Source organism: Bacillus rossius (assembly GCF_032445375.1).
Source record: "Bacillus rossius redtenbacheri isolate Brsri chromosome 9 unlocalized genomic scaffold, Brsri_v3 Brsri_v3_scf9_2, whole genome shotgun sequence".
Classification (NCBI taxonomy): Eukaryota; Metazoa; Arthropoda; class Insecta; order Phasmatodea; family Bacillidae; genus Bacillus; species Bacillus rossius.
In genome coordinates this window covers 15,149,492-15,164,419 of record NW_026962013.1, presented here as the reverse complement: position 1 = coordinate 15,164,419, position 14,928 = coordinate 15,149,492, and the positions used below count along the sequence as shown (strand labels likewise).

The 14,928-nt window shown below is 39.7% G+C and overlaps 1 protein-coding gene across 7 annotated transcripts in view; it reads right to left on the bottom strand.

Moving 5' to 3' along the window:
* Positions 1–14,928, bottom strand: part of LOC134543313 (tyrosine-protein phosphatase non-receptor type 13-like) — a 369,574-nt gene that overhangs the window by 90,602 nt on the left and 264,044 nt on the right. For all 7 annotated transcript variants that reach the window (XR_010076906.1, XR_010076907.1, XM_063388252.1 and 4 more), the window contains one exon: positions 10,514–10,645. Coding sequence is in view for 5 of the 7 variants with exons in the window: in XM_063388252.1 (XP_063244322.1) it covers positions 10,514–10,645 (132 nt within the window). In the remaining 2 variants the exon portion in view is untranslated. The remainder of the gene's footprint in view (positions 1–10,513; positions 10,646–14,928) is intronic.

Genomic DNA, 14,928 nt, shown 5'->3' with positions numbered 1-14,928 from the left:
AATAGGACTGGAACACCAACTTTCAGCCTCAACATTTATTCAATTTTATAAGAACCTAAATTATAATTAAGAACCTAAATGAATTAGTATTTAACTACTTATATTGACCCAAATAAACAAAACCTCTATACTATAACTTTTTACACTTAACTTACGAACATAATCAAAGCAAAATAAACTTACTTAATTTTTTTTAAGAACATAAAAAACGCAAAAGATTATGAAAACTACGTATTACGAAAATACACACGCAAACCAACTACAAAATTAATGACACCAATGGTAGGTATTTTATGTACGATTCACAAAAACAAACTAAAATCTTATGAAGAAAAAAAGAATTGTACTGTGATTGTTCGTTATTACAAAATAAACAAAAGGAGTTACCAGTAGTATAGGAAAGTATTTCCGGGCGCACGGCGCTGGCGCGTGGAGCCGGAGCCGGTGTCCGCCATATTGGATTGTGACGTCACGGCGGCAAAAATTCCTCAAAATTCCTCAAAAATGACTCAAAATGACTCAAAAATTCCCGTTTTAAGAAAAAATTTCCCGTTTTCGAGGGAAAAATTCCCGTTTCGAGGGAAAATTTCCCGTTTTATTCCTCAAAAATCCCAACGGCTAGAAATGTCCTGATAGAGGCTTAAGCATCCTTAACTCAAGCCTCAGTTAAGCCTCTATCAGGATGTGACCTTGACCTTTGACCTTGACCCCGGCGGCCATCTTGGATCCGCCATTTTGGATGACGTCATTTCGTTTTCTAGAAAATTCCGGCATTGTGTTATCCGCCATATTGGACGATGACGTCACCGTTGCAATTTTCGTTACGGCCGCCATCTTTAACTTTTTTATTTATTATCCGATTTCAATGAAAAAATTTTTAAAATTTATTAAAAAATCCATTTAATAAAATTTTAATGAAAAATATTTAAAAAATATATTTTTACGACACGGAGTTCGGAGTCCTCGGTTCGAACCCGGTGAGGCCAAAAAAATTAAAAATGGCGACCGATCCTCCTCCCGTGGTGACTTTTGGCAGACTGACTCCCACCACTTTTCTTAAAGCATATATATCGTCACCTAGTATGACGTCATGTCCGCCATCTTGTCTTCGATGCTGGAAGCCATCATCATCATTGTATCGTCGACGAGAGTGCGCTGACACCATGTTAGTTTAGTTCGTATCCGCTAGAGTGCAGTAATCATTTATTATTACTATGACACCCGCCATCTTGAAATATGGCCGCCATCTTGAAATATGGCCGCCATCTTGAAAATCCGTAATTATTTAGCTAGAAATTCGGGAAAAATTCCAAAATTCATTAAATAAATCACTCATTAACTTACATATTGATTCGATCCGCTCCAGTCCTTGGTTCGATCCCTGAATGATGCAAAACATTTAATTTTATATAAAAAATAATAATTTCAATAAACCATGTTCAAAATTCTTAAAGAGACTTTAAATCCTCTACTACCATCATCCTATCAGACACCAAGACCACCATATTGGAAATTCGTAATTGTAATGCTAGAGATTCGGGAAAAAGTTCAAAATTCATTAAATAAATTTGTAATCTATATACTGATTGATTAGATCGACTAAGGTCCTTGGTTCGATCCCTGGCCGATACAAAACAACTTTAATTTTAAAAAAGTACCAGAAAAGTGTAAGGTTCGAGAAATAAAACACCTCAAAGTCTATTACAAACATAATATTTATTACACAATTTCTATCCTACTACAGAATCACTTGCGAAAGCCAACAACAATCTTATAAACATTTAGCCCTGCATAGACGTGCAACGACTACTTCTTAGCTCCAAAAGGCTCCCAAAGCTCCAACAGCCTCCAAATGCTTAACACAGCTCCAAATGGCTCCAAATGCTCCAAACGGCTCCAAATGCTCCAAATGTCTCCAGCAGCTCCAAATGCATAACACAGCTCCAAATGGCTCCAAATGCTCCAAACGGCCTCCAAATGCTTGACAGCTCCAAATGTCTCCAGCAGCTCCAAATGCTCCAACAGCTCCAAAAAAAGGCTCCAAAAGCTCCAACAGCCTCCAAATGCTTAACACAGTTCCAAATGGCTCCAAATGCTTGACAGCTCCAAATGCTTCAAAAGGCTCCAAATGCTCCAACAGCTCCAAAAAAAGGCTCCAAATGCTCCAATAGCCTCCAAATGCTTAACACAGCTCCAAATGGCTCCAAATGCTCCAAACGGCCTCCAAATGCTTGACAGCCTCCAAATGCTTAACACAGCTCTAAATGGCTCCAAATGCTCCAAACGACCTCCAAATGCTTGACAGCTCCAAATGTCTCCAGCAGCTCCAAATGCTCCAACAGCTCCAAAAAAAGGCTCCAAATGCTCCAACAGCCTCCAAATGCTTAACGGAGCTCCAAATGGCTCCAAATGCTCCAAACGGCCTCCAAATGCTTGACAGCTCCAAATGTCTCCAGCAGCTCCAAATGCTCCAACAGCTCCAAAAAAAGGCTCCAAAAGCTCCAACAGCCTCCAAATGCTTAACACAGTTCCAAATGGCTCCAAATGCTCCAAACGGCCTCCAAATGCTTGACAGCTCCAAATGTTTCCAGCAGCTCCAAATGCTCCAAATGCTTGACAGCTCCAAATGCTTCAAAAGGCTCCAAATGCTCCAAATGCTCCAAACGGCTCCAACAGCTCCAACAGCCTCCAAATGCTTGACAGCTCCAAATGTTTCCAGCAGCTCCAAATGCTCCAAATGGCTCCAACAGCCTCCAAATGCTTAACACAGCTCTAAATGGCCCCAACAGCTCCAAAAGACTCCAAATGCTTCAAAAGGCTCCAATTGCTCCAAGAGCTCCATCTTCAATTGGTTCCAACTGATTCCTATTACTTTTATCGAACTTGGCATGATTACTAACATGTCTTTATCAGTATACATTTTGACTGGCAGTGGTAACGTTTTTTTACACCTTTAAGTTATAAGTTTTATTTAGAAATCAGATTTCGATAAATGATAGCTTCCATCTGGAAAGAAAATATATTAATTTATCTTCAAGTTTATACACATACATTTAATTTAATCCATTATTGTATGTAGCCAGCTTCCCTCAGTTCTTTGAGTATGAAGGATATTTCTTTAATGTTCGAATAGTTTCCTGCACAAAGCGATCCATGTAGTAGTCGTAGCCTGTTAACCAATATGTTAGGATCTTCCCATGAGGTATAATCAATCTCTTCTGCTGCCTTCATCATCCTTGCATGTTTATAATAAATATTATCTCTGGTGTTTATCGTTTTAACACCAACCACAAGGTCACTTTCGTCATCTTGCCAGTGATTATCACAAGCTTGATCAGGATAATTTATTTTATTATGCCGTTTCCATCGTTTTGGTCTCAAACCACCATCACAGTCTTCGCTCTTGCATGCTTTTGGTGCTTCAGTACAGTACTCAATCATGTCAGCCTCAGATGTGTCACCACAATCTTCAATCATGCCAGCTTCTGATGTGTCACCACAGTCTTCAATCATGTCAGCACCACAAACTTGATCAGGATAATTTATTTTATTACGTCGTTTCCATCGTTTTGGTCTCAGACTGCCATCACAGTCTTCGATCTTGCCTGCTTTAGGTGTTTCAGTACAGTACTCAATCATGTCAGCCTCAGATGTGTCACCACAATCTTCAATCATGCCAGCCTCAGATGATTCATCAAAGTCTTCGACCTTGTAAGCTTCAGGTGGTTCTCCATCTTTCACATTTTCATGGAGACGACTAGATATTGGAGTAAATATATTTTCATTTCTAATGTGGTTACAACTTCCTTCGTTTGTTTTAAATTTTAAATTATTATCTTGATCTAGATCAGTAATTTTAGCATTAGCTTTTTCGCCTTCGTTCCTCTTCCGCGATGTTGTAGCCCAGTCTTCGTTATCTTTATTCATCTTAATTGTACAGGTCTTGTAATGTCTATCCAAGTAATATCTTCTACCAAAGGATTTCTGACACTGACTGCAATGAAATGGTTTTTGACAAGGACCCAAATTACACTCGCTTCTCTCATGTCGTTTAGCATTCTTTCTCAAGGTAAACACCTTGCTACAGTATCTACAGTGATGACGTTTTGATACGGCAACAAATCCCGTTTCAGGATTCATATTAGTTATTGAGACTAATGCCAGATGCAAACTAAGAGTTTTAAATTAGATATATTACTTAAATAGAATTTTTTAATTATTTCATCAGCGAGAATTAATTTATCTCATTCAAAGGTACTTGTTGCAAGTAGTTCTGCTTTTCAACAACAGATGTCGCCACATGTTACTTGCAGGTAAATAATATTTAGTTATTTTATGCGGGATGCGGGATGCTCACTAACGATCGCAAAAGAAGGATGGCTTCGCTAGACTCCAAGGAGAAGGAAGTTCGTCCATCCTGTTAGTGCTTCTTAGATTTCTCAGAGATTATTTGACTGAGTAATGATATTTTTTTTAAATTTCCACCTGATAAAAATATTACAAGTGCTGATTTATTGGCAGAATTTCAATAATTAAATGCGACCTTGAATAAAAAATGACATGACTCATTAAGTAAAAAATTCTTCATGCAGAGATCAATTCCTCATCAGTAACCAGAAGCACTCGGAGAAAACCATCAGATGTCTAGTCAGGAATAATCAGAAGCACCCAGAGAAAACCATCAAAATATTGTCAAGAATAATCAGGAGCACACGGAGAAAACTACCATAATATTGTCAAGAATAAACGGGAGCACACGGAGAAATCCACCATAATATTGACAAGAATAATCAGGAGCACACGGAGAAAACCACCGCAAGTTTTCTTTGATATCATAAAATTTCAGGAAAAAAATAATACTAAAAATAAAAATAAATTAATAAAAAATTAAAAAAAATAAAATAAAATAAATACATAAAATTCTGCTAGCTTGTGAACTTCTCATTGTTGAACAAAGATAGAGTTCTGGTACAAGCCAGAATGTTTGAATTTTTTTTTCGTTTTTTTTTATTTTTTATTAATTTTTATTTTTTTGTATTTTAATGATATCAAAGAAAACTTGTGGCGGTTTTCTCCGTGTGCTCCTGATTATTCTTATCAATATTTTGATGGTTAATCCGTGTGTTTGCGATCATTCCTGCGGTTTCGGTCAAAGGTCAAGGTCAAAGGTCAAGGTCACAACCATCCAAGATGGCCGCCGTGACGTCACAATCCAAGATTGCGGACCGTGAGAAATCTGAGAAGCACTAGCAGGAAGGACGAACTTTTTTCTCCTTGGATACTATCGAAGCCAACCTCCCTTTGCGATCGATAGTGAGCGTTCCGCATCCCACATTAATGAAATATATATATTATTTACCTGCAAGCAACACGTGGCGCCATCTGTTGACGACAGCCGGAACTACTTGCATCAATTTGCTTTGCATTAGATAACTTAACTCTCGCTGATGAAATATTTCAAAAACTCTATTTAAGAAATGGTTCCAATTGGAGAAAACTGACAGTTTGTATCTAACATTAGTCACAGAAGCTACCATGGATCGTGGTTTGTTATCTATAGCTGAATCGGAAGGAAGCCGCTGTATATACTGTGGCAAGGATTTTGTCATGAGAAGGAATGCTAGACGTCATGAGAAGAATGATTGTGCTAGAAACCCACTACGCAACATGTTAAGCTGTAATCGTTGTAGCAGGTTGTTAACACGAATTGACAGCTTAAAAAGACATGGTAGAACATGTAAAGTCAAGACTACTTACGGCATAGAGGACACCGATGGATCCACTAGACTAAAAAAGAGTGATCTGCATTATGACAATAATTTTCCTTGTCCTGAGCGTGATGGTATTAGCTCACCCGATCGTGAGGAAGAACATAAATTGAAGGATGCTAATGGCTTCGGGAAGACTGAAACTAATGGAAGTATCAACACCGTGAAAAGTGAGAATACATTCAAGCCTATATTCAGTAGATCCTCCATTCTTTGTAAAAATGATGGACTCCTAAAAAGGAAGCATGAAGACGATGAAGACACTTCGACATCATCGATAGCGAATTCATACGGTAATCTGGGTGAAGAGGATGTCTTCTACAGTGATTGTTACAGTGACTCTGAGGCTGTTGACAAAGGTATAGACTGTGATGAAGCACCTAGAGCTGACAAGATCGAAGAATGTGGCGATGTCCTGAGACCGAAACGATGGAAACGTCGTGTTATAATAAATAAATCTGATAATGCTTATTATGATCACTGGGATGATTGTGATATTAAAAGTATTTATAATAAACAAGCAAGTAAGATGGTGGTAGAAGCGATTGATTACACATCATGGAAAGATCCAAACATATTGGTTGACTGGCTAAGACTTCTACATGGCTCGCTTTGTGCAGGAAACTATCCGTGCATCAAAGAAATATCCTTCATACTCAAAGAACTGAGGAAAGCTGGCTACATACAATAATGGCTTCTTTTACTTGTATTTGTGTAATGTTGAGAAGTAATAAAATATTGAAAGTAAAAATTTAATGTTTTTATTTCTTGTATTCTGATTTCCAACTAAGCCTGTGTGTGTTTCCGCTACTGTATGTGTGATCATTACGTTTCCTGTGTGTACTGTGTGTACGTTCCGTTTCCTGTGTGTACTGTGTGTACGTTTAGTTTCCTGTGTGTACGTTCAGTTTCCTGTGTGTACTGTGTGTACGTTCCGTTTCCTGTGTGTACTGTGTGTACGTTCCGTTTCCTATGTGTGTACTGTGTGTACGTTCCGTTTCCTGTGTGTACGTTCCGTTTCCTGTGTGTGTACTGTGTGTACGTTCCGTTTCCTGTGTGTACTGTGTGTACGTTCCGTTTCCTGTGTGTACTGTGTGTACGTTCCGTTTCCTGTGTGTACTGTGTGTACGTTCCGTTTCCTGTGTGTACTGTGTGTACGTTCAGTTTCCTGTGTGTACTGTGTAATCATTACATTTATTGCGTGTAAATTGCATGTATTGCGCGTACATTGCGTACATTACGTGTTGAAGCTGATGGAGCACTTGCAGCTAATGATCAATTGAAGCATAGGAGCAAAATGTAGATGGATCTGATGACGTGAATTGTAGCTCTTGGAGCCTGGCGTATATTGGAGAGATCGATATTTTTTTCGATCAAATGATCCTCTTTTTTAATTTGTAGATTTGACTTTAGTATTATTGTAAATGGTTCTTGATTTGACTAGCGTATTATTCCATACGGTGCATGTATATAAGCGAGTCCTAGACAGCAGGACGCTCAGTTTGTTACTGACGTCGGCGGTGTAAGGATCACCTAGTTTGTTTCTTCTGGTGCATAAGTCGTGTCAATTAGCTGTTCTTGAGACCTCGATGGCATCTTTACCGTCTTTAACGTCGAACTCGGAGGTTGTACCATCGTCTACGGGAACCTTGACGACAGCTACGATGGAGAAGGTGCAGATCCCGTTGGCAACGACGGCGTCAACATTGGAAGAGATTTCAACAGATGTGATACCACCATCATCCGAAGTTTCATCGTCGGCAATGGATTCTTCAACTAATGAAGAGCATACATTGCGTCAGTGCAAATACTGTGATGCATCATTTACTATCACCTCAAATGCTCGCAGACATGAAAGAAGCAGTTGTTCTAATAATGTTAAAAGAATACAATTTCAGTGCAATAAGTGCAAAAAACTAATTTCACGTCTTGATAGCTTACATCTTCATTATAAAAAATGCTCCGAGAAAGTTAAGTGTGAGTATAGTTAGACTTGTATAACATAATAGACCGGTATCTAGCTATTCTTGAGAACTCGATGGCATCATTACCACTATATATACCAACCTGGATCGAAGGTCTACCATCATCAGTGCAGAGCACGATGACAACGATGTCTACAGCTACACCTGCTCTCTCAGCACAGTAGGAGATTTCGACGCGTGCAACATCTTCTGCAGAGCAGACCTCAAAGGCTTCAGAAGTTAGCATGTCAGCAGTGTTACAATGGTTGTCAACAGTTCCAGTGGCATTGATGAAGGAAGGAGCATCCAGCGGTGTTCCATCACCCGACTGCACGTACTGTGAGAAGATCAAAAACTTGAAATTACGGGATTATGTAATACACAATTGTAGTACCATACAACAAGAAGACTGTTTGAATCGAGGTATCCAAAAGGCTTTGGTAATTTGTCAGTGTTTTTTTTGTACTTGTAGTAGTGTATTGAATTTATGTAATAAAATTTTTTTTAAAAGAACTTGTGGTGTTTTTAGTTTCTCAAACCTAACACTTTTTTAGTATTTTTTTAATTAAAGTTGTTTTGTATCGATCGGGTATCGAACCAAGGACAGGAGTGGATCGAATCGATATGTAAGTTAATGAGTGATTTATTTAATGAATTTTGGAACTTTTCCCGAATTTCTAGCTAAATAATTACGGATTTTCAAGATGGCGTCCAAATGACAAGATGGCGGGTGTCACAGCAATAATAAATGATTACTGCACTCTAGCGGGTAAGAGTTAAACTAACATGGCGTCAGCGTACTCTAGCGGCCGAAAACAAGATGGTGGTCTCCAGCATCGAAGACAAGATGGCGGACATGACGTCATACTAGGTGACGATATATATGCTTTGAAAAATAGTGGTGGGTGTCAGTCTGCCAAAAGTCACCACGGGGGGAAGGATCGGTCGCCATTTTTATTTTTTTTTGCACTCGTCGGGTTCGAACCGAGGACTTCGAACTCCGTGTCGTAAATGTTTGTTTTTTATAAGTATTTTATTAAAATTTTATTAAGTAAATTTTTTATTAATTTTTTAAAAAAATTTCATTAAAATCGGATAATAAAAAAGTTAAAGATGGCGGCCGTAACGGAAATTGCAACGGTGACGTCATAATCCATGATGACGTCAGAGGCTTATCGTAGGCTGTAGACATGGATGCTTAAGCCTACATATGGACATTTCTAGCCGCTGGGATTTTTAAGGACTAAAAACGGGAAATTTTCCCTCGAAACGGGAATTTTTCTCTCGAAAACGGGAATTTTTGAATTGTGGAATTTTTTGAGATTTTTTGGCGGAATTTTTTTCACAGAAATGGAAATTTTGGCGAATTTTGAGGAATTTTGGGCAAATTTTGCCCAATTTTGACGGATTTTGACACATTTTGAGGATCAAATTCAAGGTCAAGGTCAAAGGTCAAGGTCACAACCATCCAAGATGGCCGCCGTGACGTCACAATCCAATATGGCGGACACCGGCTCCGGCTCCACGCGCCAGCGCCAGTCCTCGGACCGGCTATCCTATACTACTGTTACCGTTCTCAGGTACCTAGCTGATATATCCAAATGCACAACAAATAATAATGACGTAATAACATCTAACTAAATTCCAAAGTAATCTACTTTTGACGAATGAAATAAACAAAAGAGACGTTGCCGTCTGCTCGCTGGCTGCTGCGACTCGCCGTGCGATGCCTGCGATGCGAAGTATGCGCCCTTGACGCAGGCTCTCGGCCTCTAGTACCTGAGTGGCCTCTTGTCTTGGGGGAGACTCGTAGGCCGGTGGGTGATGCGCCAGCATTTCGCCCGGGGGTTTCCCCCTGGCTTCCCGGCCACGTCATCGCCGGCAGCTCACCCCCCCCCCCCCCCTCATACCACCAGAAGACCAGCAGAGGATGGGAAAGTCCAAGTGTCACGCGACAGAGAAAGGGCAAGCCTCGCCGAAGGAGTGGTCCTCCCTGTCTGATCCCAGGCCCGCGACCAACCTCCAGGTCAACTCAGTGTTACCAGATGTACCAGATATCTGGTATTTGTACCAGAATTTTCTCATCGGTACCAGGTACCAGGTTTTTTTTCCCGTCCTGGTACGCCAAGATACCAGAATTTTGTCCAGTTCAAACTTCGAATCTTCGTGTCCATGATGTGTCTGCGTTTTCGTGAGTGCTGGCTGGGTATCAGATTTTCAGAATTACGTATGGTATGAACTTGTGAAATGTAAGTTTACTACACCTCAATATATATTATGTTTTACTAAATAAGTTTAAACAAGTTACTAAGTTTAAATAAGTTACTAATTGATCTCATTTACATATAGACCAAAAGCATCACCAAAATTATGTATAAGAACTATATTATGTGTTGAAAGTGTAATTGATGTTTGTATTAAATAGCAATTTTTTTTAAGTACAATGAATAATGAATAAGTGTTAAATTAACTATTTTATTTGTGCCAGATCTTATTGTTAAATGTATGATAAATATTTTAAGTGTTAAATGTACAACTGTAATGCTATTACCTGTGAAACTTATTATATTTGTATGAATTGTGTTATGAAAAATTATGTGTCATATTATGCCAAAGTGGTGTGTACAGTTCCAAAACAGAGCTATGCTCTCCGGAGCATTGTAAAAAAAAAAAAAAAAAAAAAAAAAAACAAGTTGACCGTCAACTTGTCCAGTGTCCCCGACCATCACAGCGCGATTAAGGCACTGCGGAATCCACTCGCATGCAGGCAGCTGCACTCACGTCCAGCAGGTCCATGAGCGAGGCGCGGCGGCGCGGGTCCGGGTGCGTCATGCGGGCGAGGGCCGCCTGCAGGGACCTGCCCGGCGAGGCACGGCTCGCCAGCAGCGTGCTGCCCAGCGAGTACATCCACATCTGCAACACCACAGCACCGCCCGCCGTCTGCCGACACTCCAGACACACCCGCCGCGCAGCAGCTTTCATCACGCACTTACAACGTCCCAGTTAATCAATTTTAAGAGTATCGACTGTAATCGTTGTCAGGGGCGTAGCCAGGGGGGGAGGGGGTTGGGGGTTAAACCCCCCCCCCCCTTTAGCACCAAATCTTTAATTAATTTCTTATTCATCACTCAAACAAATTTCATATTAAAATTAATAAAAATTTTACCATTACAATATTTAAATTTAAGAACCAGAAACTGCTAAAATAGCACTATTTTACACCTTAAAATCCAAATTTTACCGGGGGAGGACGGAGGGCCATGCTTCTAAACCACCCCCCATACACAAATCCTGGCTACGCCACTGATCGTTGTAGAACGTTGGTTCAAAGTAATAATTAAAGGAGTGCTTTCAAAACTTAGAAACACTTAACTTAGAAAAACACACAAGATAGATTTTTATAAGTTGCGTGTTTCTAAGTTACGAGTTTCTAAGTTGTGTGATTCTGCGTTGCGTGTTTCTAAGTTATGGTCGTTCTAACTTATGACAGTTTTAAGTTTTACATGGATTTTTCGAGGTTTTTAAGTTATGACTGTTCTAAGTTGTGTGTTTCTAAGTTATGTGTGGTTTTTCATAATTAAAGAGTAACTCAAACAGTTTTAGATAAGCGCATGCGCGAGTGCTGTTTTGCTGTTTCCTCGCTTGCAGCGCCACCTGCACAAAATGGCGGCTCCTGAAAGTTAAATCGTTAAGTGTCCTACACTTTGCTAAGAGTGAATCTGTAATTTAGGTTCAATGTGCGTTTCGTTTATAAAGTTTAACTGTGAATTGCTCTACTCCGTGCTGCATCCAGCGGCATTATTAATATCAAATATTTAGTTTGTTCACAGTTCACTTGCTGGATATTTAGTTTATTCAAAATGCTTTTGCTGGAAAGGATCGATGAATGTATTTTCTCAAACAGTAAATGTAGATTTTTTTAAAAACTGATTAGGGCTTCACATTTCTTCAGCTCCGAAATCGTTACGGACCGACACAACGAACTCAACGCTAGAAATCAAGAAAGTAACCCGATCAAGCTACGAATCCTGGCTAAGTATCTATGCTAAGTCTTTGGATTTATATTCGAGTTAGCTAGCTATCTATGCTTAATTGTTTCTTGCATATATCCGTTCCCTAAAGTAAGAGAAACATTCTCGATGTCATGTGTTGACTTTTCTGTTAATTTTTAATCGTTGTTAGTTTCGCTCTATTTCCTGTTTGAATTGTGTTTTACTTATGATGTTTGGTCACGTCTGGTTTTATTTCTTAGTCGAAGTTTTTTTCACCACGATCATCATATGTCGGGCAGCTATTTTACTACATTCATTGCCATTAATTTGACAAGGATTTACCGTCATAATCGATGTTTATTGTGAATGTAGCTGGTTTTTGTGTGTTTCATTTTTGTCTCTGGCATTTGTTCGATGGTTATTTTGACTGCTAGGGTTTTTCTTAAATTGCAAAGTCATGTTTTAATTTTTGTTTTTAATGTGTTTTTTTTAACATTCGATTGTGCTGTCCTGTCATTTAGGTACGATTTTGATTTATTGATATTAGGCAATGGAAAACTTAATTTAATTTCATAAATCACTACCATGAAACTTTAAAGACAATTTCAGACCGACATCCTGCACATGTGGAATGCAAGGCATTTCACGCTGTGCAACGGATAGAGTTTTGGTCAAGCCAGAGTAAACAACTTTTTTTTCTCCATCAGAGGTAGTGGTGACAGGGCAACCTCCCCCCCCCCCCCCTGACCCGGCGGCCCTAGATCACAGGGTCCCTTTACCCAGCACGCATACCACCGACCCCCGCAGTTAATGAAACCGCTGGACCCCAACAAGCTCTCGCTAACGACGAGCCGTGCACACATGTAACAGTTGGCAGCTCTGGCTGATTAGTCGAACTGGCCGAAGCCGTGGCGGGTTCCAATCCCCGACAGTCAGATAAACAAACACCAATCACGATGCTGGGAGGAGATGTGTGAGAAGGAGGAAAAGGGAGAAAAGTCAAGAAAAATCCCTTTTCGAGATCATCCATGACTCAAAAGTGAAGTGTGTCCCAACGGGTTAAAAAATACGCACTTTTTTATTTTTGCAAAAATTATAATAACTTTTAACATCAAATTAGTCAATTTCCAAAACATCCCCTGGCTTAGTGAACACTACATCGATTTAATTTTAACGTAATAACTGTAATCAGTATTGCCTGCCATGTTTGAAATCAACATATCTACATGTTTTTAACCGATAGCAATTTTATTGCAAATATATAAGTTCTTTATCTTTCTCGCATACCACGGGCTGGTAACAACTATTAAAACAGACTTAACGAAATTAAAACGGCAAGAAATAACGAGTATCATTTTTTTTTTAATAATGCCTTCTTGTAAAGCGAACAAAAGGAGGGGGGGGGGGGGATCTTGCAAAAATCCTATAATATGGGAATTACGGAGGGTAAGATCGAATTTTCCCCAGCAAGATCAAACTTTCGTCCAAGCTAGAATGCTATTATGGCAGCGTGATGGAATCCCGTAGCTAACACGCGCCATCAGGATCTTCAACGAACCTCACAGTCAATTACCTTCGCAGTGTTTCCCCACCGAAAATTTGGTTACCGATAGACTAAGCACACTTCCAACTATTTTATTTTTCGCAGGGGGCGGGCGAGGGGGGATTAAAAAAAAGGCGCCTGTCTCGCCTCACTTCTCGCTCCACGACAGGAGCGATGATTAATCACCGGGTAAACGGATTAAATTAAAAATGGCACGCAGGTCGGGCAATAATGAGTTGGAACGACGCAGCTAGCCCGAAATTGGATTTCATCCGCGTGGTGCGAGGGTGCAGAATGACACGCTAACGAAGTCTTCGGCGGCCGAATTACTAGTGACGGCTCGCAGGCTTGTGCCCCACCCTGTACTCTGTGCCTTCTCGCCGTCGACACGCTGGCAGTCGCGACGGCGCGAAAGGTTTTTTAAAATTTCCTCTTATTTTTAGTGTAATGTTTTTTTATATGTACATAACATTATGTAACCTCTTGTAATTTTGGCAAAAAAGCAATGAATACTGGAGTGCCCATGTAACCACACAGAATTGTAAAGTGCAATCATGTTAAACAAAAACTTTGAATCTGAATTTTCTTTGAACATCGACTTGTTGATGTATGTCCACACGGTTAAACTTGACGACTTTTTTCAGTGGCTCAACTTTTACAAAATGAAACGTACCACGCAGTAGCCACAAGTACTTATTGCTTTTGAACCCAAAAATATTTCCATTATTTATTCCATTTGGTTCTCCTTATCGAAACTACACAAAAATGTTTTTTTGAAAAATTCAACTTTGCTAGCTAATAATGATGCAAAAAGTATGCGTCTACGTATTCTTTTTTTTTTCATTCTGTTGAATTTCTGAAGAGAAAAAAAGGAGCCTACAAGTGTAACCATGTCAAACGTAACGGGACATTCCCCCCTATGCTTAAATCACAATAGCGCGACGGCGGCGACGCGAACATTTCTAACCAATCACGTTCGACACATCTACGACGTCAGCGCGAACAATGGCGGCTGCGACAGAATTCCTGATTAGAAATATTTTCTATTTCCATCGTGTCGCGGGGGGCGGCGTTTATGAATGGCATGCCAGAATTTTGGTGCACTGTTGATTCTATTATTATTCTTGTAATTTTTAAGTTTTTGAAAAAATAAATTTTCTATTAAATCTCTTAAATGTGTTTACATGCAGTTATTTTTATAATTGAATGTAAAATTTGAATTAAACAAATTACTACCTCAAATATAGCTATTAAAAAAAACTTACAAGCATTGATGGCTGTTCTATGTTTGGTGCATGTGTAACAGCAAACAACTTTTTTTATAAACAGTATTAATTTTTGGTCGTCGCGCGGGTAAAAGCCGTCTGTTCGCTATAACGCGACATTTTTTATGTCGTACCGCCATCTTTGCATCACGCAGGCACGCCATTGTGGTTCCGGCATCATCCATCGATACTGCAGGGCACTCGGGGTGGTCGCGTGTATGCACATCAGTAGAGCAATGCCAAGGAAAGAAAGGGGGAATTAAAATGCACCATATTGTTCCTTTTGACGTGACAACGTCTAATAAATCGATGAACGCCGGCTGCACGCACGAAAATATGTCCCGTTACGCACATTGTCCAGTTACGCTCATTGTACGCTTGCGCCGCATCTATCTC